We start from the raw sequence: 22133 nt of genomic DNA on the forward strand, positions 1-22133 counted from the left end.
AGGCAGCAAAATAATGGGTATTATTTACTCTGACTAATTTGCACATTTGGTAATACTGTTGTCCATTTATTAGCGTTTTATACAGCCCAATTTCTGTGTGTGTGTGTGTGTATATATATATGCGTGTGTGTGAGTCTACATACCTCTATATCTGTGTGTATATTTGGTTAAAAATTACTTGTATATAAACCAAACCTGAATACAAAAATGTAGTGCTTTAATATATTAATCTTGAAGACATATTATGATATACATGATTCATTTTTGATAGTACAGTACTGATATAATCTACTTTGATATCAAAATTTTACTTATATTGCAATTAATACAATGAATAATTTTGACTGTCAAATTGAGAATGCAAATAACAGGATTTCATTTCAGATGTGCTACAGTAGTACTTGGGATACAGTATTTCATTTAACACCAAAGAGTCTTATTCAGTTGTTCCTCGGTACAAACCGAGAAAAAAATGAGATTCATCCAAAACATTTTAAAATATTAAAAATGTTCTAAGATAGCATGTGACATGATTGGTTCTCCACTTTCCAAAAATGCAAACCCTAATAATAATACTTTGATTTGATATAGCCCCTTATCACGTTTTCGAAACCTATCAAAGCCCCTCACAGAATGTAGTCTAAAGTGAATTGATTGTATATTTTGTGGGCAAAACATACAATTTCTTATTATGCTCAGACATGTTCCTTTAAAACCTTAGAAGCCTCCTTCCCCCCTCCACTCAATCACCACGGTAAAATGACTACTGTTAGAAGATCTGAGATTCCTTCAGGAACAAAGTACCCCAACATCTAATTCAGCTTCAGTGCAAGGTCACTGTCAAAAGCCCTGACACGAAAGGCATAGCTTGGTTTGAGAATGTGGGGAATGATTATTCCTGGAATCAAACAATGTGCGTGTGGCATTTAGTGTTAAATATAGAATAATGGAATGCTTACACTAACTAAGTTGAACGTAGAATAAGAGATATTTAGCAAAATATAACAAGATGGCAGTGAATCTCAGGGTTGAGACATAATTAACCAAAAGATCATTCTAGTAGTAGTTTGTGAACATTATCTGAAGTTTGAACGAATTGTGACCTAGAAACAAGCTTAGTTTTTTTTTAATCTTCACAATGTATACAATTTAAGCCTTAGCAAAATATTTTTAGAAATTCTTTTATGAACTGGTGGGAAATCTGGTGAAGGAAGTCAATACAAACCAAACACTGATTGCAGGATATGAGACCTGGTAGTAATCAGAGTAACACAGTACACAAGTGTTATTAATGTCTACCACTGTATTACAACATCCTAAATGGAACAATGACATCCCATGACTCTTACGATTTATTAAGTTTGATAACTAGGTACAGTACAACGTTTTATCTGTGCGGCTGTAATTTAAAGAGGAGTTCAGATAATGCCATGAATCACACAGATCAAAGTTCAACAGGTTTACAATCATGACTTTGACACGGAGATGATTGACCTGGACTTTATAGTGTAGAGAAATACTTCAAAATATTATTTCATAAATTGATTTGCATATTCTTGTGATTAACATCCAATTTTCATTGTAGGCCAGTTATGACAGCAGTAAAACCAAAAGGGATTTCCAAAGAACACAGTTTCCGTCAGCATGGATCCCTCACCTACTATTGTACAGAGAATGAAGTAGGTTTAATGTAATTTACCTTTATTGGCGCTTGAGGAAGTTGATGGATAAGATTATCTTCGTCAGTGCTTCAGGAAGTTGGTAGACAAGAACAGATGTAGTTTAAAGATTAGCTACCAAACTACATTAGATGTGCAAGTAGCAGTTAATTGGGTATATGAGCTCTGGTTTTATGTAAACGTATTTTAAGTTTGAACAAACTCACTGGGTGAAAATTAGAGATGAAGGGGGAGAACTAGGTAGAGAGGTTTAGGGAGGGAATTCCAGAGGTAGGCAGTGTAGCTGAAGGCTCATCTGCCGATGGTGGGTGAGGAATGTGCAGTTGATAGATGTTTGTCGAACAGAGGGGGCAAGCAGGAGAGTAAGGCAGGAGGTCAGAGACATAAGGAGGAGGAAGATGTGTAGGGATTTGTAGAAGAGTTTGAGGATCTTGAATTTGACTTGAAGTCAGGATTACGGAATATTTTGCACCAGATTTCCTGGAAATCTATATACAATATACATTGTACTTCCCACTTATCTTCTGAGTGGCCAAATAACAAAATGGTTTAAGGTTAAGTCGTGATCTATAGTCTGAACTGCAGTTACCTAAAAAAAAGTATACAAACATTTATGATTTACTTTTCTATGGTGGAAACGTTTCCTTTCGAAGCATTCAGTTACTCTTTGTGCCTTTCCAGTGGATCTACAATTCCAAGTTTACCGTCCACCAAACGTGAGGCTGTATTTATTTTTATAAAATGCTTACATTGAACAAAAATCACTCAGTGATCGTTTCTAATGTACATTTTCAGAGCTCCACTAAAACTGTTACCGAAAATTACTGTTTATGGTTTTATTTTATATGTATGTGCTGGGCACAGAAGAATTTATTTGTATTGAAATAAAAAGACATGCTGTTTGTAATGAAACTCATGGAATTTAGTTTCATTCGATTTTGCTTTGGTAGCATGTATGAACCCTTTGAGTGACCAGGGAAGGGAGGAAAACACCAGCAATGGTTTATCAAGTGAAACGAAAATTGGACTGCGTGAATCAGGACAAGAATCTGTTTATCCTGCCTTGGCATTGGGATACATAGCATCACAAACCACCAGGTAAATGGAATTTATAAAGCCTACTAATTCAGACAGACGTTTGCAGAAAGATAAATATTGGGGATCAAGCGTGCGGTTTCAATTTAGAAATTCATAATGCATTGCTTTGAATGTGCTGGAGGGAGGCATTCCAACTCACAGGATTTGTCTGGCAACAACAAAAACTTGCATGTATATAGCACTCCTCACACAGGGTAGCGTCCAAGACCGCTTGAGCGACTGAGCTAATTGTCCATATGATCCATTAATTATCCCACTGATCTCACATTTTTAGGTAACTGCAGTTCAGACAAGAGATGATGACTTAAATCACTCTGTCATTTGGCCACTCAGAAGATAAGTGGGGTGTACAATGTATATAGATTTACAGGAAATTTGGTGCAAAATATTCCCTAATCCTGGCTTCATTGGTTCCTCACAAATCATATTTAAGATCTTCAAACTCATCTACAAATCCGCCCTCTCCTTACTTTTCTGACCTCCGGCCTCAAGTGCTCTGGTTGGGGGAGGAGGGACAGAAGGAAAGGGTGGGAAGGGGACACCAGGGTGAATATACCTCCCTATTCAGTACATTGCGGATTTCTAAATTTAAACTACATTTGACCTCGAGACTTTTTTTTTGATAAACTGCTGTTTCTTTCCAGCCAATAAAGGCAGAATATGGAACTTAAAGGTTGCAAATGTTTTACACAATTATCACAATGGAACTGGCCAAATGTCACAGTAAATACATATCAGTAAATAATTCACGTATTACTAATATTTGCATAATACTCAACCATCAATTTCATAACTCTGAACTTAAACTATTGCCATTAATATACTCACTCGAATCCTAAACATTCTTGAGGCAGTCCGGATTGATTCAGAAAATAATCTGCAACATATTGTAATTCACATGAATCACAAATATAATTTTAATAAGAAATAAAAGAAATGCTTTGTAATGGTCTTCTTGGGTTCAACTGGGCATATTTATACAATGGATCAATTATACATTCCTTTTAATGTTTGCAATATAAATACACTGATTACAACATATGCTTTGTAGGCAGGATAAAGTCTTACAGCCATTATAAATCACTGACCGTAAAAATAACTCAACCCTCATTTACAATAATGATCTATTCCAATGGTTCAGCCACAAACAGAATACTTTCTCAGTGTTACCCATCTGGTACTATAACGTGGAGATATTCATCTTCCAATATTTTCTATACCTACCTTTGTTCCTGCTTAAATCCCTCAACTAGTTCTGAACCCACGACATACTTTGGGGCTGGGTAGAATGCGCTGTTTAATGAGTTAAATAAGGTTGGGGGAGGGAGGGGGGCAGCCTTTGTGGGTAGTTTGGGCTGTAGACAGATAAAAAAAGGGAGTTAGAGGATATCAGTCTCACTTGGAGGCAACAGTTGCCAATTTGGATTGAAATCGTGTCTGAGTGACGTGTACTGGAGCAGAGTTGCTCATGTTATTGCTGAGGTAAAGTGCATTCTGATGCCAACAATGGCAGCTAATGCAGCACAGACTTGGAAGGGTCAGTGCTGACTGCGCTCTAACAGTTGCTAAAGCAAACAAGATTATGTATCCCAATATTAGGTTACACCAAATTCCCACAAAGCCAGGCTGATAGACAGGTGCTGCTTGCAGATATCTTTGTTGTATTTGGTAACCAGGTTCCAAAGTCACTAATGGTGACAGTCCATTTTATCTTCATAATACTAATAATCTTTGAACTCGATTCAGGGAATTGAATTCAAAACCCTTGTTCTCATCTTCAAAGCCCTCCATGGTCTTGCTCTGCCCTACATCTGTGATCTCCTAACTCCATATATCAGCCTATCTGCTCCCTCCGCTCGGCAGGCATTGGCCTGCTTCAGGTCCCCTGTACTTCCGGCCTCATCATTGATTGTCGGACATTCAGCATCTCTGCCCTCACACTCTAGAACTCTATCCCGCAATCCCTCCGCCTCACCCCCTCTCTTGCCTCCTTCAAGTCCCGTCTAAAGACCTTCTTCATCGACAGTGCCTTCGGCCACCCTCTTTGACCGTGGGTTCGGTTATCTCTCCCCCCCCCCATCCCACACCTCTAGCTCAGATGCCCACCCAGCACTATGAAGAGTTCGGAGATGTCCTCCTGACACGAACGGCACTATAATAATAATCCTTGCACTTGATGCAGAGTATTACTGTGAAGTGAATAGACTGTATTTTGTGGGCAAAACCCAACACCCAATTTCGCACAGCAGTGTCCCACAAGCTGTTGTGGATTGAGTGACCAAATTATTATTTTTTGGGGGGAGGTGGGATTATTACCGCCTCTATAAATGGTTTATTGGAGGAGCACGCACCGCTTACGCTTTTTTTTAAAAAAAATCGAAATGAAAAAGAAATCTACTTTTAGAAAATTTGCATTACAGAAAATCCCTCCACAGTTCCTTAAAGAGTTAACTGCGATTCTGTCGTTCGCGGTTTCCAACACGTTTCATTTCATCTCATTTTAACCCATTAACCTCAACGCATTTGGCATATGTGTCTGAGGATTGCAATGAATATCAGAGAAAATAAAGGCACAATAAAGTTCCAGAGTCAGACTTGGGAGGAGTGTGGTAATATTTGGGATTGGGTGAAGGCAACACAAATGAAACTGTATTCTAACTACACTCAATGCAGTGTCAGTACTGGGTGTACATGTGGTTAATATATACGTAGGCTCTTTCCTGGAATGACCTCGCACTGATTTTATATTTCTGGAAATGACACAGAAGTAATATTAAGGCTGAATAGTAGGCTCTCTGTCCCCAAGGACTTGGAGGAGTTAGCAAAGCACACGTAGCATTGTGTGAAAAGGCCACGTTAATAGGAAGGGTCTATTTATATGGTCGTGGAAACTACAATCCGATAACCCCTAACGTGGGAATTCGGGAAAATATACTTCCTATCCTTTGCTACAGAGAGAGAGAGAGAGAGAGAGTGTGTGTGAATAAGATAGAGAATGCAATAACATAGAACAGTGACTTTACAACACTGTAAAGTTGCTCAATGAATCATTACTTCATATCATTGCGAGCCAATTCAGATAAACCAAGGAAACTATTACTTAAACTGTAATTATTAATTGTGATTTATTTTATTTAAGCCTTAAATTATGTTTATTTCACCATTAAACCGGCTGGTGTGTTTTGATACCAATTTACTTATTTTAGTATATATATATATATATGTATAAACAAATACAAAAATGTCCAATATTGTGCAACGGTCATCGAGAAATCCCAATGTGTGCAATTTTGTTTAAGTGTTTATCATTTGAGCATAAATACTCAGCCCACAGGAGAGAAAAAAAAATGACAAAAAAAAAAACCAGTTACAAACTTTTTGCGGAACTGTGTTCAATAAATAAAATGTCTAAGTGTGTAAGTCAGGGATATTCGATGCAAATGCTCTGTATAATATCTGGGAACCACCTGTAGTTATTCTGATCCAACAGAACAAGATCAATCAGAACATTAGCGCCCTCTACATTTGCTGAAAGTGTACACAGAGGGAAAATACTGTTACTTTGGGAAGAGAAAGAGAGAGGGAAAGAGTTGGGATTCCTGATACAAGTGCTTTATCGAGTGGACTTCAATGGGGTGAACGACATTCTTTTTTTTTTCATTGCAGATAGTGGAACAAATAAAATCAAAAGTACAGACAAACTTGTTGAGGGCAAAAAGGATTGTGTACACAGAGATGAGAAGTAGATGGTGGTGGTGGTGGTGGTGGTGGTGGGGGGGGGGACAAATAAAACAAAACAAATAAAACGAGTTTGCCAGAGAGAGAGAGAGAGAGAGGGAAAGAGAGAGGGGGGAGAGAGAGAGAGAGAGAGATCACTGGTTTGGGGTGGGGGAAAGAGCATGGAAAAAAAAAAGTGCAACACCCACACCACACCAAAATGGGTGCAAATAAAATAAAACCAGGACCAAATAAACGACAGCGGTGAGAAATATAGGAGGTTTAAGGCAACATAAAGTAGTGACCGTCTTAATTGAAAAATTTTTAAAAAAAACTATGAACAGATCACTTCGCAGACGGGACGGGGTTTGGGGTTGAGAAACCGATGAATAATGGACAGGAGATTGTTCCAACAAACGCCCTTTCGAGTCATCCCTTTCGGAGCCCAACTTCGGCAGAAGCGAAACACGTGGAAAGGAAAGTGCTGTGTGTGTGTGTGTGTGTGTGTGAGAGTCCCGTTGGGGCTGAAGGACCAGAAGCATTCATTGCTGCTCTCTGCCAAACCCCATCCCTCCCCCTCCCTCCCTCCCCCTCCCTCCCTCCCTCCCTCCCTCCCTCCCTCCCTCCCTCCCTCCCTCCCTCCCTCCCTCCCTCCCTCCCTCCCTCCCTCCCTCCTCCCTCCCTCCCTCCCTCCCTCCCTCCCTCCCTCCCTCCCTCTCTCCCCCTCCCTCCCCCTGGCGTGTAAGCCCACAGATGACACTTTCGGTAAAGGATGCGCAGCGGAAGCGCATACTTGGAGACATTCAGCCCCACTGGCTCCGGCTGTTTAAGGTGATCCTGATGTCATTTCACTTTAAAAGCGGCGGAGGCGGGTGTGCGATGCCCTGTTCGGTTGCAGAGAGGGGCAGAAGCCGAGAGCCGGGGATGGGCGTCAGGTGTGCGAATTGGCTGTGTCTGATCCTGGGCTGTGCCTTCCTCGCCCGTTCCCTTTGCAGACCCCCTCCCGCCGTGACCAGGGACTCGGGGGCTCCCCTGGAGCTGGGATGGGGGCACCAGATCCGACTCAAACACCTGTACACGGAGGGAGACAGCAAACACCTGCAGATCAACCCCGACGGGAGAGTGAACGGCTCCAACGCGCAAAACGTCTACAGTGAGTGCGCGAAACCCCCGCGTTACACTTTTGCGCTGTGTGACGCTTCGGCCGTGAGACCCGCGGTGTTAGTCTCTGGTGATGGGGAGGACACTCCTCGCGAAAAAAAATAATAATAATAATAATAATAATGATAATCATCATTAGAGACGTCTTTGCATCTCACAGCTCCGCACTGCGATTATATTGGTTGTACTTTTGGGGACTCTCAATTGTGCAGAGATTTGGGACTTGCGATTGCGGCGCTCGGTGTTTAAAGTGTGTGTCTCCTTTTTTTTTTACAAAACGAAACAAAATCGTGGTCCTGGTGTGGCTTTATGTTACTTTTCTGCCCACGGTTTGCTCACTGCGGTGTGTGCAAAAGTGACACCGCGCGCACAATGTTCTGGAGAACTTGTCAAACAACACAGAACAGTGCCAATCCCAAACAGATGTAGAAAACTGATGGACTGGAGCCACTATTTCACTCTATTTCACTCTATTTTGCTCTATTGGACTCTATTTCACAGCTGTTTTACCCATTTACTCCACACTTTAGAGAGATCACATCATAATCTTACTGCAAAATAAACCTTAAATGTTAAGCTGTCGTTTACTCGTACCAGTAATCCAGTATTACGATGATATTAACTTGTTTTCGCCCTATACTGTCAATTCACTTTTAAGAGTATATTCTGTGAAATGCTACGAGACTGTAATGGGCAATTATATCACATGCAAAGATTATTAATAGTGCATTGGTAACTTCTTATTACACTAATATGAACTTGAATCCTCAACATTGGTCCCACAGTCTTATGTGCAACTAAAATGTGTGACTGACCCAATTTCCAATGATGAACGTTACCGTTTAGAGGTTTTATTTCATGTTGTACTTTAACTGGACAGTGGCACTCAAGAGTTTACAGTCAGTTTACTCGTAACTTACCCACTGTTGGACACAATTGGGTGACAAAGTTCATTCACACTTAAAGTCACAAAGTATTTGAGTGGCTTTGGTTTAACTTAAACCAACTTTCCCGAATGGCAGAAAGCCACACACAAGAGTTTTGAAGCCTTCTAAAGTTTTAGCCATAATCACAGGGATACTATATGGAGCCTAAAGGGTTTTTTTTCCCCCCCAGAGAGTGCCAGAGTTTCCTAATACCTCCCATTCCCTCTGGTTTAGCTTTGCTGGAGATAAGAGCGGTGGAACCAGGACATGTGGTGATCAAAGGTGTCAGGACGGGAAGGTACCTGTGTATGAATGCACAAGGCAACATTTTCGGATCTGTAAGTATTGGACTCCACTCTTCTAGAAATAATTAGTTATTTTTTTTTCTTGTGGGGGTGGGGTGGGGGGGAGAGAGAATCTCATTTTACAGCACTTGAGCATTGGGATCTGTAAATATCTGACTTTATCTTCTAGAAAGGATTGCAATAATTATTTTTTTGGGGGGTGGTGAGGGGTGGGGGGGGGGGGGGGGGAATCTCATTGCACAACGCTTCTAAGTATAGTATTGTCAATTCTGCCACTTCTGTACGATAGTCCTTGGAATAAATCAATATAACAGTTAAAAAAAAAAGCAGGACCATCGAGAGAAAAACCTGGTTAACATTTGGTGTTTAACCTCTGGCTTTTTAAACTCTTCCCCCCCTGTGATAAATGTGTGCCTAATGCTGTGTGTGTTTTTTTTTTCCTCTCTCCCCCCCTCCTCGACTGATTGAATAGACGACGTATCGAGAGGACGACTGCAATTTTAAAGAGGAGTTGTTACAGACCTTTTATAACGCGTACCACTCTCTGACACACCTGAAGGTGTTGAGCCTCAGTTTGGACAAACGTCCCTTCGTCCCCAACAGGGAATTGCCACCACTCTCCATGTTTCTGCCCAGAGAGAACCATTTGCCCATCACGTCCTCCTACATCAGAAGAGCCCCCGACAGAGAAGATGATAGCACTGACCCTTTTGGGATGCGATCTGTTCAGAGAGAGAGCCCCAAAATCTCCAGGAGCAGAGGATAGTGAGAACCCACCTTTTTTTTAAAAAAAAAAGACTTTCTTTCCCCCCTCCCCACCCCCCAAAAAAAACCTCCAATGAAAATAATCCTCAACTTAGAGAGAGAGAGAGAGAGAGAAAAGCACTGTTGCTCTCCTGCTTATTTATTTCATGTATTTCACAGCCATGTAAGTGAGATCTGGTGGATTCCACTACCTCCAGGGTCAAGTCTGCTACAAGAGAACTATTTTTTAATATATAAAATAAATCTAAAGCACACACAATGAATTAACACAACAATATCAAGAACAGGCGGTGTAAATTGCTTTTTCATTTCACTGTTGAGAAAGACTTCTATCTCGTTAGCTCTGAGAATATATTGGTTTGGTCTGTTCTCAGCTGTGAATTTGCACCGCCTACTCTAATTTATCTCCTATTTATTTAAATTATTGCTGTGGTTCAAGTATTTATAATAATATTTATGTACAAATAAGTTTTTTCTGTGTTCTTTTTTAGAAAAAAAATATTTTTTACTTCAAAAGCTTTGTACAACTGGTTTAGGTATGAATGCAATAAGAAATACAGATTGCACTTTGTTCTGGAACCCAGATTTCCAACAGTCTGTGTTAACTGCTCCAATAAAAAATGTTGACGGTATTAAATCATTATCACAATCAAATAAATTGTAATTGAGCAAACACAAAGGAATGCACTTCCTGGTCCAAAGCCAAACATGCATACACTGCAATATCTCTTAGTATCCGTGGATTAAAAGAATACAATTTACAGTACATCCAACAACAACAACAACGTGCATATATAGCACCTTCCACGCAGGATAGCGTCTCAGAGCACCTAACAGTGGTGCAGTGCTGCGATCCACACAGGAGCAAATGGAGAGGGGAGTGCAGTGCAAGTGCAATATTGCTACACCTGTTATATCCTGTTCAACATCATATCATCAGCTAGTTGGCAATAAAAAGGCTTTACTCATATTATTGGTGGAAGGTTGCAGAGGATATGGTAGTATTATAAATCTACTCATCCTGTGATTACCCAGAGCAGCTCCATCAGACTGGAACTGAGGGTTATATAATAATAATCCTTGCATTTGATATAGCGCCTTATCAAGACTTTGAGACGTCTCAAAGCGCTTCCTAGTGTACTGTAAAGTGAATTGACTGTATATGTTGTGGGTGAAACGCAGCAGACAGTCGTACACAGCAGTGTCCCACAAACAGTCGTGGATTGAGTGACCAAATTATTGTTGTTTATTTGATATCTAGCAGGCAGTACGGTGGTTCAATGACTCTTCTGAAAGATCACACCTCTCACTCCCCCAAAGCTGCATGGAAATGTTAACTAAAAGCTGGCGTGTTTACCTTTTGACTAAGAAACAACTGAGCCAATCCATCAAATAAATACCTTTCTGCTTAGGCCAAAGATGATGATTAAATGGACATCTTCTGTCAAGTGTGTCGAAGGTTTCCACTGAGTATTTGTTTAAGTATCACAAGTAGTTTGCAACAAAAAATACAGTAGTTAACAGGTGTCAATTTGTTGAATTTTTTTTACAGAAATGTTTCTTGATTGGTTTGCCGAAATAGTGAGGCCATCTCAGTCTTTATTACCGTGATGATGTGCTGAGATGGGCAATGAAAAGTGCTGAATTTCAAAGATATTTCCACTTTCACCAGATACAATACAAAATTACATTTGTACAGCGCCTTTCACGTCAGGAGGATATTCCAAGGTGCTGCCTCTGCTTGAAGGGTCTGCTCTTCTCACTGAACTCCCAATAACTCTGAAAAACAAACTCCTAACGAATAGGGTGGTCCTAGGTGGGCAAGAGGCCAGAAGCTTTACAGGAAGTGCTTGCAATAGCAAGCTGTGCAGTTTTAGCTGTTTGAACTCCAGCAGTACTCCAGTGCACACTCAGGGGGGTCCCCAAACTACAACTCAGTTCAATAATTAGTTAGCAGGGCAAGTCCTTATAATAATAATAATCCTTGCAATTGATATAGCGCTTTTCACGTCGGGAGGACGTCCCAAAGCGCTTCACAGAACACACTGGAAAATGAATTGACTGTATATTTGTGGGCGAACGCGGCAGCCAATTGCGCACAGCAATGTCCCACAAACAGTCGTAGATTGAAAATGACCAATTTATTATTGGTTTTGGAGGGATTATTATTAGGCTCTGTGTGGAGTAAGGAAACTTGCCCAAGGTTTCGCCCTCTGCCTGGAATTGAACTCAGGTCTCTCACTTGCAAAGCGAGTGCTCTAACCACTGAGCTACAGGACTAAGTCCTTAAAGCATTGTATCCAAAAGTAGTAATGTCAACATGGCTAGATGTTGGACAACCTGGATGAAATTTAGATTATTCAAAGAATGTGCGTTGGCATATTTTTGGCAACCAATTTACACACAGCAAGGGTCCCACAAACAACCATGAAGAATATGACCAATTTTATTTGGGATACTGTTGGCCGTGACACCGGCAGAAACTCCTCTCTCTCTTTGAGTAGTCGCAGAAGGTCTTTAAATTATCCATCTGAATAGATAGATGGAACCTCGATTTAATGTCTCATCCAGAGGATGACAGCTCTGATAGTGCAGCACACGTGAAAACTAGACTATAAGCTCAAAGTCTTGATGAGAAGCTTGAATGCTCAAATTTATGGGTATATCTGGGTGAAGGATGCATAACGTGAATGTGGATACTCTTCATCCAAGCATAGAAAAAGCAGACTATCCGTAGCATACCAAGATCAACCAACATCTCAAAATTGAAAACATTAAAATTACTTGTGGGAAAATTGTGGGAAATACCTTTTCTGCGACCTTGAATTTATTTATTATATAACCTCGAAGCGCTTTGGGACGTCCTCCCGACGTGAAAAGCGCTATATCAAATGCAAGGATTATTATTATTATTATTATTATTATTCTTTAGGAGAATAAATTTTGGTTGTGGTATACGGCATTGTGTATCAAAAATGACAAAACTAACATATTACATCATATGGTCATAAGAGATTATTTTTATCCAAGCGTGTAATACTTCCAGCAGTTATATTACATATTTTGAAAAATAGAGATAAAAAAAGTCCATCACATTTACTTTCTGGAACTCGCCCCGAGGCTCTGGAACTCTATCCCCTAGTGCCTTCGCCGCCTCCTCCCTTTCCTCCTTCAAGGCCGTTCTCAAGACCTTTCTCTGTGACCGTGCCTTCAGCTCCCCTCTCGACTCTCTACCCCCTCCTCGCTCCCTCCCTTCCCTCCCCTCACCCTGACCATTTCCCCCAATCCTCAGGTCCTGACCCAACTGTACAGTGCCTTGGGACGTCCTCCCAACGTGAAAGGCGCTCTATAAATGGAATTTTGTTGTTGTTGTTTCATTATTCCAAACAAGTGATAGAAGCAAACTGATATAGAAAGTGATCGTAGGTTTAATGTACATGTTTAGTCAGGAAATTCCATAACGACAACAAGTTGTATTTATATAGCACCTCTCACTTTGGGAGGATGTCCCAGGGTGGTCAAAGTGAGGTCGAGTCAGCTCAGAGATATGAAGGGGAACCATTTGGTCACATTTGGACGCAACAAATTTAACCTGCATTTGGACTTTCACTGAAGACAGACAAGAACGACCAGAGTGCCCTTTGTCTTTCCAAAGAGATCCCGAAGGGCAGGCTACAAGCAAACATTAGTATCTTCTATAACTCCCAGACACCAATAAAAAAACCATTGAAATGGATACCCCTTGTATTTTATCCATTCAAGATCTCCTTTGCGGACCATAATACCAAACTTATGGGCACCTGGCATCATTTCACACTTTGTAAATATTGAGTGCAATGCTTTCGATCCCGAGGCGAGTCTGCCAACAATACAATTTCACCTGCAAACAGAAGCGCTACAATTCTATCAGAAATAACATCTATTTTTATTAACAGTAGTGGAATTAAATATATCAAAGTCAAACATCATTAGCCAACGTCAAATACAGCAATGGAAGGCACTTGGAAAAATTTTACTGACAAAAGGCAAAATTAACTAACGACTCAAACACCACTCAATATCCTCAAGCAGAAACTATACAATGGTGAAAGTAACATTTATCAGATAGAGTTTTGAAATGACACCAGCAGATTATATATCCAGCATAAAACTATTCCCAGCCTTGCTCACTGCCTTTCAGAGCCACATTACTGTACTGATTTGCTCACCTGAATAGTAACTGATAAATAGTAGACATACCATTTCAAGAAACTGTCACATAGTTCCTTCAGAAAGTTTCAGATCTTACCGTCGACCAGCAGTTCCAATGTCATGAAACTCCACATAAAGAAGTGGAGGTCTTGCTCCCCATTCACATTATAGCCATCCAGTTTTTACTAATGTTAATCAGCCCTCTAATAGATCAGGTGCTCTGCCGTTACCTGACAAATTAGATTTCTTTAATTGAATTTAGTCCAAATGGCATCAAAACAGCACTCAGAATTTGATCAACTTTATTGAAAACAGCTTCACATTGTCTGACATCAGTCAATGAATGATCAGTAATAACACAAAGCCTTTTCCTTCTCCATCTGGTAATCAAGACCTCTTCATTGTAGGCATGTGTGAGCTGCTTCTTGTTTCGATATACATTACCTTATATTTATTTAAGTAGGATTCCATCTGCCATCCTTTGGCCCATCAGTTTAATTGACCATAATCTTCCTGAAGGCAACTTATAATTCACCTGGTCACATAGTTAAATATTTTCAGCAAATATTATGAAATATGTTCTCCAAAACATTAGGAACCACGGACATCTCTAGTCATCTCCCCATCAGAAATAAGTAATTGTGAACACCACTTATGACAGCAGCATGACGATTGTAACATTGTAGTAAGGGAAGGAAAAAAATGATAATTTGCTCAGCCAGAACGTGTTTTTTTTCCTTTAGAAATCTCAAGTAGTGATGATAGAATCATTTTGTCTCCTCTACGGATCAATGATTATTGCCCTTACTGGAGTTTAGTCTTTGTGCTTTGCTGCCACCTGCCGTCCCCACCAAATATGTGCAGAGAAGTCTTCCTGCTGGAAGCTCGAACCTCAAAAGGAGCTCACTGGAACAATTTCAGGAATTAATTTACTGCTGTTGTTATTCCCCTGGAATATTCTTCCAAAGCCGCTTTGCCTTGCTGCATCTTGTCTGCCTTCAAAAACAGTGACCGCATAATTGGTCAACGTACAATAAGAGGCACGAGAGAGAAAAAGCATCAAATTGTTGTAATGCCCTTTTGGAAACTGCCCAGGAGAGGATGCACAAGAGCAGCTCAGGGATTTTCCTGCAGTCCTGAACTGCTTCTCCACAAACTACAATACAATTAAAAAAACTTGCATTTGATATAGCGCCTTATCATGTCTTCGAGACATCTCAGTTTCACAGAATATACAGTAAAGTGAATTAATTGACTGTATATGTGTGAGTGAAATGCAGCAGCCAATTGCTCACAGCAGTGTACTACAAACAGTCGTGGATTGAGTGACTTTGTTATTTTTTTTGAATGGATTATTACCCCCAGAAAATTGATCCGCCAACCAACTATCAACCGGGTTCCTACTTACTGCTAGGTAAACAGAGGCGTGTGGAGTAAGGAATCTTGCCAAATGTTTAGCCATGCAGCGAAGATCAGGAATGGTGAAAATAACGAAACACAAACTCTTCATACTGGGTAGCGTCCCGGAGCGCTTAACTTGGCTAAAGACATTGAGCCAAGTTATACAGCAGAACCTCTTTGTTGCCATCTCAGTAATAAGGTCAACTGTGCTCTGCATTCAGTTTGTCTTTATCGTTTCGGGTCCATGACCTTTCGTTAGAACTCAAGGGGTGTTCCCGAAATGTTGACTCACTTTCCTTTCTCCATAGATGCTGCCTGACCGGCTGAGTGTTCCCAGCGACTTCTGTTTTTGTTTTCAGATTTCCAGCATCTGCCGTATTTTGTGCACTGTATTCAGTCCACCATTGAAATTAAACTGACGTTGACCGAAATCTCCAAACTCTTTTGAGCGCACTTCATTAAATCAGAGCAAAATATTTTCTGCCCTTAATAGGGATTTTCCTTTGCATAATCAGTATAAGTTTATTTGAATAAAAATCCATTTTACTTTGAATTTCAGTAATGTATTTATTCTGATTCCTACTGCAGCATACATCAATCCATGCATTGCACCAATGGGTCATTCTCATTACAGCATATGTGATCTGAGCATATTTTAAATAAGTATTTAAATAAATAAGTACAAGTTAACATCCCTTAAGGTGTTTGCAACACAAGACAAACATTTAAATACAGTACATGAGTTTCAGAGATTTGCCCCAAACCTACAAACATACATTTAAAATCTCTACTCATTAATGACAAACCTCTGAAGATAGTTTTCAAATCTTAACTAAATGCATATTAATATGCTTCCTAAAATATCTAGAATGAAGGCCAGAATAAGTTTTTTCCCTGCAAGATTTGCAGCTGCATCATTAGCTACAATATTTATAAATTAAAATTTTCTGCACATTTCAACCCATTTTGTCTGACTGAGTGAATCATATCACCTTCAAGTTTTACATCCTTTCAGTGAGGACATCACATGTCTATTTATTACTCATAATCTTGTGCATTAAAGATATTTCTATAGGCAGGTAGCAAAAAAATATTTTTCCAAAGAACTCACATTTTTCTCAGTGCACTTTTCCTTATATTGGACTGTAGGTCCAGACATATGGCAGACTAGTTATAATCTACAATATGCCCTTATCTTCATCACTGAAGTTAATTAAATGGATTTTAAACAAGCAAATGAGTATAACAGAAAATACTTACAGATGGCAAAGATTAGTAGCATTGATTCAGACAACTAATACTTCCTGTGAAGTACTGATGTCAACAAGGTGACTACTTTTATTTAGGTAAAGGCATTCAACCTGAGGTTTATCCAGTAGATTAAGAGAAATTATGAAATTACTTATTCCCGTATTTGGACTCACAGAAAGTGCTTTGATAGGGTCGGAAGGCTGTAATAGTGAACATTTTAGATCCTCCAGGAAATATCTAACCCACTGCATCATATATCCACCATGACTAACTATTAGTATATTCGCTTCCAGACAGTCAGGAGGATTTGAACAATCTAAATTTGTAGAACAGCCAATGGAGTCTGAAACATGGTCACTCTGTGAGTCTCCCAAACAGCTGGCAGTTGTACTCAGCTGATCTACTCCAACAACATTTTTCTTTGCAGTTTTTACAACAAACTCACACAGAAAATTAAAAAATTCCTTAGCTCGGGCCTGTACCTGAAAAACAAAACACAACATTTCCCAATCAGCCCGATATATGAAATACGATAGTCCTCATTTAGAACAGAATTTATTTTATTGCTCAACAAATCCAATGCAAACACATACACAGACATATACATATGTGTGTAGTAGAGTACAATGGAAATCACCAATAATTGTGAAACATTGTAGTTTGATTAGAATACTGTAAATGCATAATATTTCACATTTCTAGAGTTCATTTGGGTGGTTATGCAATAGAAAACGCTTCTTTTTAAAGTTCTACTTTTTAAAGTAGAAATTTCAGTAGTCAAAAAGAGTTACTATCTCTAAATAAGAAAGTGTTGCTTCTTGTGTACATAAAAATACCAAGGAATTGTATAAGATATTATTGAATCCAACAATATGAGTGAGCTAATTCAATAACTCCAAATTTCTAGGGTTTAGTGAATTACACGACATATTCCAAGACAGGTAGGTAGAACATGTAACAAATAACTTACTTCCTCCACAGTCTCTGCTCCTGGTGGTGTAAAATAAGGACACTTCTGTCCTGCAGCTTTTGCCATTGCCCTTAAATCACTCAGTGGCTTTCCTTCTGCAATTCCATAGTTCTGTGAAAAATATAGAAACTGAACATGATGCAAGTTGAGTACAACCTGTTAAAGTTGAGTACAATCTGTTACATAAAACAAATAAAACTACATTGGTTAAAATGTTTAAGGATTTTTCTTTTTCAAAACTCTTTTGTTAGCTTTATACACCTCGAAACTTACTCTCTCTCGGAGTCTCTGGTCAAGAATCAATTCGAGGTCACTTCCATGATTATTTTTCAGTAGAATAGTAGAAGCAGTCTGAAATAAAAAGAATCATCAAATAATTCAATAATCATTACTTTCTAACTATAACAATTATTAAATGCTAAATACAAAACATACATAAACTTGGTTGCTTTCACTGTAAATACAATTAAATATTTGGCCCCATTTTAATTTAATCTATGTACATATAACTGACCTAGCTTTTGGAACTGAATCCCTTTGATCTTTGGTCACTGATCAAAACCAATTGAATAGGAATGAAACCCACCTGTTTAGCACGCTGCAAATCACTTGAGAAAACATGGGTGAATTTTGCGTCGCTGAGACATTTGCCTGCAGCCTCTGCTTGTTTAAAGCCAGTATCAGACAGTGGTTCGTCCACTCCCTGCCCTAGTCAGGAACATAGATTGGCAATATTACAAGCATGTTTTCTTAATTACATTATTTAAACAGCAGTGTGAGACAAACAACAACAACAAATTATATGCGTACAGCGCCTTTCATGTCAGGAGGACATCCCAAGGCGCTGGACAGTCAGTGATCTGCACCCGAGCTGGTTGTTGGGATTGGGAGGGAGGTATGTATATACAAGATATTTATGTATACAAGCATAAATATAGTGACAATCTGGTATGTGATATCTACTGTACAATTCTCTTGTGCACAATAGCGTATCTGCATTTTTTCTCAATTTGTGTTATTCATTTTTTTTCAGTTAACATATGATAGGGTCACAGTTTCCTCTGAGCCTCCAGGAACGATCCAACCTTAACCCTCAAACTCACAATCTTTAGCATCTTGTTTAAGTGTGATGCAAGTTTCCGATTGAATTTGAATCCCTCCTTGCCTGCATAACTCAGTACAACACTACAAATGCATTTATCCATCTAGAATTTACAAGAGTATTGTCAGAAACATTGGGGAAGCAGTGCTGAATAGGACAGTGATAGGATATAGGCTTGCAGTCAAAGGAAAGCACATATGTCAGGTACTTTGTCAAATGGCTGAAGGAAAAATAAGTCACTCAAAAAAGGCACAACTCCTTGCATCCGGCTTCAGTGGCGTCAGCAGAAAACTATGGAATAGACTATTTTTCTAAGGATTCTACGTGATGGAAAAAAGTGCAGGAAAAGTTTGAAAAGCGGTAGTTGTATCCTCAGCAAAGGTGAAAAAAAGGCTTTTTTAAAATCAGTTATGTGTGCACAGGATTGGTCTGAGATAAAATCCACACGTTACAATTAGAAATCAACTGGAGATATTTCCAATAGCAGATAAAGCAGAACTTTCTTAAATCAAAAAGCTTACCTTGAAGAAGTTTTGCTTTGTTGTATTTTGTTTCACCACTAAAATAAATTAAACATCATTAGGTTAAAATAAATCATACATGTACAAAAACTATTCTGCATCTCAAAGTACAAGATTTACAAGCATTTAATTTTAAGTCCATCAAAGACAATGACAAATCTATTAGTACAGTGACTGTGAAGATACGAGAAAATTGAAAGATTAAACACACCAATTAAAAAGCGTCATTCGGGTTTATTCAAATCAATTTAACTGAACTATTAAGGATTCCTGTCATTGACTTAGGGTTAATTATTACTAGTATTCAAAGATGTTATTATATGGGGAAAAATACAGCGTGAATGTATCACAATGCTTTCTTGCCTTTTCCATGCCATACATATGTTTCACCCACAAAAATTAACTCACTTTTTTTCCAGTATATTCTGTGAAGCGCTTTGAGATGTCTCGAAGATGTGATAATGCACTATATTAAATGCAAGGATTATTATTATCATTTTGTTATCTATTTTTGTCTGAATATTTATTTTAATATTCAACATTGTCACAGATTTTATTTTGTGATTGTTCTGTGGGCTGACATATTCCTAAAGTCCATAATTGCCCTTTTAAGAGACAGGGCAGGTTGGTTTCAGACACAAAGTATTATGGCTTTAGATCTTAATGGTTCCTATGGTCTGGACTGGACTGTTACGTACAAATAAGAATTGGAAAGAAACTTTGTGTCCTCTTTGAAGTTAATATAACACTTTCTTTGATTTTACCTCCAAATAATTCACTATGGCTCCAAAACAAGTTACATTTTTTTTAAAAAAAATGCAAAATCATCAAAGCTCGATATGCCTGCATAAGTGTAATCCTGTTCCGCATCAACCTTCATGTAAGTACAGTGCCATAACACTTAGAAGCAGTTACACTGCTAGAATGACAAGTGCAGGTGAACTCTACAGCAAACTTTTTTGTTTAATTCGTCGTTTTAATCTTCTGCTATGTATAATATTGATTACAAATGCTCGGCGCCAGCAAATCCTTGCAATTGACATCGCTTCGATTGGCTCAACAGGTTGGCAAGACATCTCAAAGCGCTTCACAATCTTCACTGTAAAGTGTAGTGACTGCATTTTGTAGGCGAACTTGACATTTCACCCAGGATGTTGTTTAGATACACCTTGAACGATCAAAACTAAATCAACCAAAACCTTTAGAATATTCATCCAACCTGTCTGTACCAGGTACCTGAGACTCTCCCCTAAGGGCAGGATCAGCAAAGACAAGCTACACACACAACAACTTGCACTTATATCGCACCCTCCACGCAGGGTAGCTTTTCAGAGCACTGAGCGGGGGGGGGGGGGGGAGGAGGTGGCCGTAAGGACAGTCGAAGAGGAAGATTTTCAGGTGGGACTTGAAAGAGGGGAGAGACGGGGCAAGCCGGAGGGATTCAGGGAGAGTGTTCCAGAGGTTAAGGGCGTAGTGGCTGAAAGAGTGACCTCCGATGGTGGGGCGGAGGGAGCGAGGGACGAGCAGGAGGCCGGTCGGTGCCAGTCGAGCGGAGGTGCCGGCCGGGTGGTGGATTGGGGAGTGAGGAGGTCGGAGAGGTGCCAGGGAGGTGCCAGGGAGTGAAGGGATTGAACGCGGGTGTGAGGATCTTGAAGTCGATAAATAAAAAAAATTAAACAAAAAAGCCTAAACGGGGTAGGGCGGGTCCCGGCCGGACAAGCGGCGAGAAAGCTTGCCAGACAGCGCTAGCAATGGGGTTTAAGCCGGTTAGACTCCAGAACACGCTGGGGCACCCCACACCCACCCCAAGCCTTGACTCTTGCCAACCCGCGCCTCATACTTTCCGGCATTAGGACGCCTGCCGCCCGGGAAAGAGAGAGAGCGAGAGCATTCCATTCCGACAATCTATCTCCGGGATTTCCAGAGTGTAAGGTGAGACGCATGGAATTCCCAGTTAGGTCTGGAGACTGCAACCGCGCTGTGCGCAATTGGCTGCCGTGCTTCACCCACAATAAATACACAGTCGCTTCACTTTACGGCGTGTCCTGTGAAGCGCTCCGACACGTCTCGAAGACGGGATAAAGCGCTGGATCGAACGCAAGGCTCGTTAGGAGCGCCGCGATGGGTTTCCGGGTGCGGCAGACAAACACACACACAAACACACAACAAACACACAACAAACACACACAAACACACACACAAACACAACACACAACAAACACACATACAAACACACACACAAACACACAACAAACACACACACAAACACAACACAACAAACACACACACAAACACACACACAACAAACACACACACAAACACACAACACAAACACACACAAACACACACACAACAAACACACACACAAACACACACACAACAAACACACACACAACAAACACAACACACAACAAACACACACACAAACACACAACAAACACACACAACACAACACACACACAAACACAACACACAAACAACACACAAACACACACACAAACACAACACACAAACACACACACAAACACACACACACACAACACACACAACACACACACAAACACACAACAAACACACACACACACAACACACACACAAACACACACACAAACACACAAACACACACACAAACACAACACACACACAAACACACAACAAACACAACACACACACAACAAACACACACACTACACACACAAACACAGGCAATAAATCACCATAGTAACCCCTTGAGAAGGGAAGAGCAGAGGCGGGGGGGAGGGGGGAGGGGCCGGACCCGGGCCTTGGCCTGTGGGGGGTTGGGGGAGCCCAGGGCCCGGGGCCTCGGGCCGGGGGAGGAGCAGCGAGAGGCCGGGGACCGGGACCAACAACCGGCGCCCGGTTCAAACGGCGGCTCGAGCGCCCGGGACCCGCCATTAACGGTGACTCACTGACGGACGAGGAAGAGGCTGAACCTCATGGCGCCGAGAGCTGCAGTCACGTGGTGAGGGTGCGGGGGGGGGGGGGCGGGGCGGGGGTCACTGACGTCACTTCCCCAGCCGCGCCC

The 22133-nt window shown here is 40.4% G+C and overlaps 2 protein-coding genes across 2 annotated transcripts; one reads left to right on the forward strand and one right to left on the reverse strand.

Annotated features, from left to right (window-relative positions):
• The first annotated feature begins 7271 nt into the window (after nucleotides 1-7271).
• LOC103185576 (fibroblast growth factor 19) lies at nucleotides 7272-9705 on the forward strand. The gene is made up of 3 exons (XM_042335589.1): nucleotides 7272-7647; nucleotides 8816-8919; nucleotides 9359-9705. Exons 1-3 carry the CDS (start codon nucleotides 7335-7337, stop codon nucleotides 9650-9652), a joined length of 711 nt encoding a protein of 236 aa, XP_042191523.1. The 5' UTR covers nucleotides 7272-7334; the 3' UTR covers nucleotides 9653-9705.
• Nucleotides 9706-15784: 6079 nt separating this feature from the next.
• LOC103185577 (fructose-2,6-bisphosphatase TIGAR) lies at nucleotides 15785-22072 on the reverse strand. The gene is made up of 6 exons (XM_007904172.2): nucleotides 22018-22072; nucleotides 19088-19125; nucleotides 18051-18172; nucleotides 17738-17815; nucleotides 17465-17575; nucleotides 15785-16976 (listed from the first exon to the last, which is right to left on the reverse strand). Exons 1-6 carry the CDS (start codon nucleotides 22044-22046, stop codon nucleotides 16530-16532), a joined length of 825 nt encoding a protein of 274 aa, XP_007902363.1. The 5' UTR covers nucleotides 22047-22072; the 3' UTR covers nucleotides 15785-16529.
• Nucleotides 22073-22133: the final 61 nt, after the last annotated feature.

Source organism: Callorhinchus milii, unplaced genomic scaffold (genome assembly GCF_018977255.1).
Source record: "Callorhinchus milii isolate IMCB2004 unplaced genomic scaffold, IMCB_Cmil_1.0 Scaffold5, whole genome shotgun sequence".
NCBI classification, from domain to species: Eukaryota; Metazoa; Chordata; class Chondrichthyes; order Chimaeriformes; family Callorhinchidae; genus Callorhinchus; species Callorhinchus milii.

Coding starts and splice junctions, on each gene's coding strand:
- LOC103185576 (XM_042335589.1), top strand. CDS start 7,335: ATGTCATTTCACTTTAAAAGCGGCGGAGGCGGGTGTGCGATGCCCTGT. Junction 7,648..8,815: donor CAACGCGCAAAACGTCTACA/GTGAGTGCGCGA, acceptor CCTCTGGTTTAG/CTTTGCTGGAGATAAGAGCG. Junction 8,920..9,358: donor AAGGCAACATTTTCGGATCT/GTAAGTATTGGA, acceptor CTGATTGAATAG/ACGACGTATCGAGAGGACGA.
- LOC103185577 (XM_007904172.2), bottom strand. CDS start 22,046: ATGAGGTTCAGCCTCTTCCTCGTCCGTCA. Junction 18,173..19,087: donor CAAAGCAAAACTTCTTCAAG/GTAAGCTTTTTG, acceptor GTTCCTGACTAG/GGCAGGGAGTGGACGAACCA. Junction 16,977..17,464: donor GAGCAGAGACTGTGGAGGAA/GTAAGTTATTTG, acceptor TTTGTTTTTCAG/GTACAGGCCCGAGCTAAGGA.